This window comes from Lolium rigidum, chromosome 1 (genome assembly GCF_022539505.1).
Source record: "Lolium rigidum isolate FL_2022 chromosome 1, APGP_CSIRO_Lrig_0.1, whole genome shotgun sequence".
Classification (NCBI taxonomy): Eukaryota; Viridiplantae; Streptophyta; class Magnoliopsida; order Poales; family Poaceae; genus Lolium; species Lolium rigidum.
Window position 1 is genome coordinate 54,151,007 of NC_061508.1, and position 4,592 is coordinate 54,155,598.

The following is a 4,592-nucleotide window of genomic DNA, read 5'->3' on the forward strand; positions in this document are numbered from 1 at the left end:
TTAGTTATTTTACTGGTGATATATTTTGTAAGTATATGATTCTTTGACAGTTCAGGAGCAGAACTAGCATCATCTTTATTTCTTCTGCAACATGTCTCTAGGGTTTTATCTTGAAAACTTTAAGCACAACTACCTAACGTTGGAGAATTGTAAGATGTCTCCATTCTTTGTTTTTCAATTTTAGTCAAAGCATCTGAATTAGTTTGTATGTGTAGCTAAATTGAAAACTCTAATTATCCCAATTGGCATTCAGCAATCAAGGAATCAATTGTGCACTTCTGGTTGAATATGTGTCAGATCTGTACATAGCATGAGTATTAAACACTCCATAAATCTATTAACTGCATACCTTGCTCCACGACAAGCTGCCATGTGCTATGGACAATTGGCCACCACGTTCTGCAAGTGAGGTGCAACCTGGTTGAATCATTTATGTACCAACTATAATTTTGCTAGTCTAAACTAGCGGTGGACTTGAGGGAAGAAGGAAGCCGCAAGACATGTGGAATTTTGGAGACCGGAGAACCACAGAAGAAACAACAGAGCTAAACATTGCATATTCTGTTTGACGCTTGTTACATCGGTTAGCGGGGCAACGCGTACCCCTCCAACGCAACGATCCATCCCACCATGCTCGTGACAGTGGTGACCAAAGTTCATAGAGAGAAAGAAGGCGATGCAGTGACGACCTCGCCGCTGACGGAGATTATATGATTGGCTACAGCGTAGCTGGCTAGGCAAGGAATGTACCTCGCCAGAGACGAGGACGACACGACCAGCCGCGACATCGCCCTAAGAAGTGAGGAAGAAAACATTAGGGTTTTAGGGTAGGGTGTAGTGGCTGGCAACTTAATGTTCGGGTGGCGGTGTTGGGACCTTGCGGGAATCGGAGAAGAAACATTGCATGTGAAATTTATCATTTATTTGCTTATTTGGATGTAATAAGAAACTTAACATTATTGTATTGCAACAATATTATTTTCTATATCTATGTGTTTATTTGGGTTGAAAATATGATGAGAAATAATGTATAAATGGATAGACCGAACACATATATTTGTACTTGTTTTGAAATAAAACATATGTTGGGGAAGATGTGTCTTCCCAACACACCCCTTCAACCTGTATATAAGTGGGTCTTCCACATTGCAAGGAGACAAGAGTATCATTTGGTCTATCCCTTCGTGTCTCTTAATTCTGGGCTAAACATTACTTTTCCCTTTGTTTAAGACTTATTCAGCCTACATGGGTTCATCTCTTGTGCAAAAAATGTTTTAATTATCTAAGAAAACCTTAGTAATAATAATTTTATAAAACACTTCATCAACATTAGGATACCTTTTTGGCTTTTGCAACATGCGCATCTACAAAATTGAAGTGGAGAAGCTAGAATTATACAATTCATTCATACTACATATCATTCTGCAGCCTTATAAAAGGGAAAAAACTGGAAGAGGAGGAATCCAAATCGAAGATGACCATACCGTTTGAAAAGGAGGAATTGCACATCAATTCTGCACGAGGAACAAGTCCATATCACCGGAGCCTCGTGTCCACATCTAAAGCGGCAGAGAGATGTAGTCCCGGACGATCCGGCCGTCCATCCCGATCTGGACGGCTATAAAGCGAACACATCTCCCAGTGCCTCGTCCCTCTTAACCCCGACGCGGCGACGCCACCCTCTCCCTTTCCGGTCTCCTCGCCGCCCTCACCGCCATGTCCACCGCCACCGCCGCAGCCGCCTCGACCTCCCTCTCTCCTTCCACCCGAAGCCGATCGTCGCCATCTTCCAGGATCCTGGCGAACCCCCGCAGATCTCTTCCTGCCAGACTCTTATCCTCATCCCCCTCCCGGTTTCCCCTTGGCCCGGTCTCCGCCATGGCCACTCCGGGCGGCTCTGGCGAGGCGGAGTCCAGAAAGAAGCTTCTCATATTCGACGCCGAGGAGGACCTCGCGGCGTCGCTGGCCGAGCACACGGCGGGGCTCTCGGAGAAGTTTGTCGCCGAGAGGGGCGCCTTCACCGTTGTTCTCTCCGGCGGCTCTCTCATCAAGGCTCTCAGGTACCTGGACCTCTCCAAGAATCAAAACCGAACATTTCTGGCTTCGCGGGTTTGGGGGTCGTGAATCGTCTAATCTTGGGTATCGCAGGAAGCTGGCGGAGCCGCCGTACCTGGACGCGGTGGACTGGAGCAGATGGCACGTCTTCTGGGCGGATGAAAGGGTGGTGCCGAAGGACCACGCAGATAGCAACTACAAGCTCGCCATGGATGGGTTTCTCTCTAAGGTACTCGCATGGATAATCTTTTGTTGGGGGCTTGAAAGTTGAGATAGAATGAGGAAATGGGGATGATTATTTGAGTGCTTCAAATTTGTACATCCGATGTTGTGTAGTTATGTTCTGTTCTGCGCGTTTTGTCAATGTTGGACGATTGACTTACGGTGACGGATAGTTTGTCATAATGTAGACTTCCTACTGGTTTCAACTGAACCCGGTCCTGAAAAATGCTAGAATTGGACCTGCACATGGTTGCGGTAAACCTACTGTGTCTTGTAATTAAGTGGTGCATTTCCTGCGGCAGAAAAAAATTAGGGCATCATCATCGAGTGCCGGATAAGTGGTGATGATACATAACTTGAAAAACTGATTGATCTTTAGAGTACAAAACTGAGGATATGCGATGACTGTTTGCTGAAAAAGGATATTGGAGATGATATTACATCCACTGCTCGTCTAAATATTTGTTCAGTGCTTTCTGTAAATCTAGGCAAATTACATTTTCTCTAAAAAGATGGTCGCCCAATCTAAATATGTAAAATTGTACTCCCTCCGTTCCAAAACCATTTTGGGACGGATGGAGTAGTACATTTGGTGGTCTATGAGTGAAGTTGTAGGAAGAAGTGTGTAACTGCCCAGAATTCAGAATTTGTGGGTTTGATCACTCTGCTGTATTTCAGATATTTCTGTTTGTTGGATAGTCATTTTAACAGATGAAATAATTGAGGTGGCATGCCATTCGTATTTGGCAGCATATTTAGAAGAGTGATAAGATCTAGTGACAGATATTATAACTGTTGGAGATAGTGGTCTCCCTGGCACCTTTTCTTTGTCAGAAAAGAATATGTGTATTTATTATTTAGTCTGTATGTTTATTTTGTCAATCAAATTAAAACTACATATCATATTTGTGCAGTTGAATCTACATGTGTTACATGATTTTTCAGAAGCTCATATATGTATTACCATCATACTGAGATGACGCATTCTTATCATATACTGTCAATAAGAATATTTAACTGTTCTTATCCACTGACAGAATCATACTCAGATTTTTTTTCTGTGTGTTCAATATAGGTGCCGATTCCTGCTAACCAAGTTTATGCCATGAATGACACACTGACATCTGAGGGGGCTGCGGCTGACTATGAAGCTCGTTTATATCAACTTATTAAGAATGGTGTGGTCGCATTGTCACCAGTAACTGGGTTCCCAAAGTTTGATCTTATGCTTCTGGGGATGGGCCCTGATGGCCATATCGCCTCCCTTTTCCCTGGCCACCCTATTGTCCATGAGAACCAGAAGTTAGTCACCTATGTCGAGGATTCCCCAAAGCCACCACCAAAGAGGATAACATTCACATTCCCCGTGATCAATTCGTCCGCACATATTGCACTCATGGTTACTGGTGCTGGGAAAGCTGGTGCAGTTCACAAAACGCTTTCGGGCAAAGAAAGTTCATCAGATTTGCTGCCTGTTGAGATGGTTGAGCCACAAGACGGAGAGATGACTTGGTTCACTGACAAGCCAGCTGTGTCCATGCTGTCGAGCATCTGAAGCTCGTTGCGTTATATACATTTGAAACTTGCACCATAAGGCCCCACTCAGAATGGATGTAAAATTAGTGTGCCACCAACATTACGTTCAACTTTGAGCTAAATACCGTGGCCACACTAGTTTTACATCCAATCCAAGCAGCCCCTTATTAGTATGAAGATTGAGAGGAATTTCCATTAGATCGTACTTGCACCACTCCCATGTGGGTTATTTGAGCTGATTTTGTAGCATATAGTGCAGCGTATATGTGCCGCACACGCCGGTTTCTTTACAATATATGAATCAAAGTAATCACCATTTAATGGGATATTTGTTCCTCGGGTATGTAGATCAGTGTTCGTAGATGGTATATTTAATATGCGATGTTATATATTACTTCCTTTCCACTCATAATATGTTAATGAACATTTTCACATCTTCTGGACTAATGTTCCTGTTATTTGCCACGGCTAGTGTTTTGTACTTCTTTAGCTTTGTTGCGTCGTGCTTAGCCGTTAACTCATCTGTATAATTTCGTGGAGCCTGTTACAGGAATTCTGGAATATTTCTTGCCGCTAGTTTTCAAGTTGTAGGATCAGGTTGAACTAAGCTCTCTGCAATGCATTTCGTTGCAAATTGTACAACTTCTATGCGTTCAGGTATTGCGTGAGTAGACACCTTCCTGAGATTAGCGGCTAGGGTGGACATATGGATTTCCTGGAGCCTGGCCTTCGAAGCTAGTGCAATCATGACGGACCTTCTCAGATCAACATATCAAGGT

The 4,592-nt window shown here is 43.6% G+C and overlaps 1 protein-coding gene and 1 pseudogene across 1 annotated transcript; one reads left to right on the plus strand and one right to left on the minus strand.

The window, feature by feature from the left end:
- The window catches only part of LOC124707996, a 7,328-nt pseudogene extending 6,540 nt beyond the window's left edge, over positions 1-788 (minus strand).
- A 900-nt stretch (positions 789-1,688) lies between these two features.
- On the plus strand, positions 1,689-4,156 carry LOC124673179 (probable 6-phosphogluconolactonase 3, chloroplastic). Its single transcript, XM_047209307.1, has 3 exons — positions 1,689-2,060; positions 2,149-2,284; positions 3,353-4,156. The coding sequence occupies exons 1-3, from the start codon at positions 1,717-1,719 to the stop codon at positions 3,830-3,832; spliced, it is 960 nt and encodes a 319-aa protein (XP_047065263.1). The 5' UTR covers positions 1,689-1,716; the 3' UTR covers positions 3,833-4,156.
- Positions 4,157-4,592: the final 436 nt, after the last annotated feature.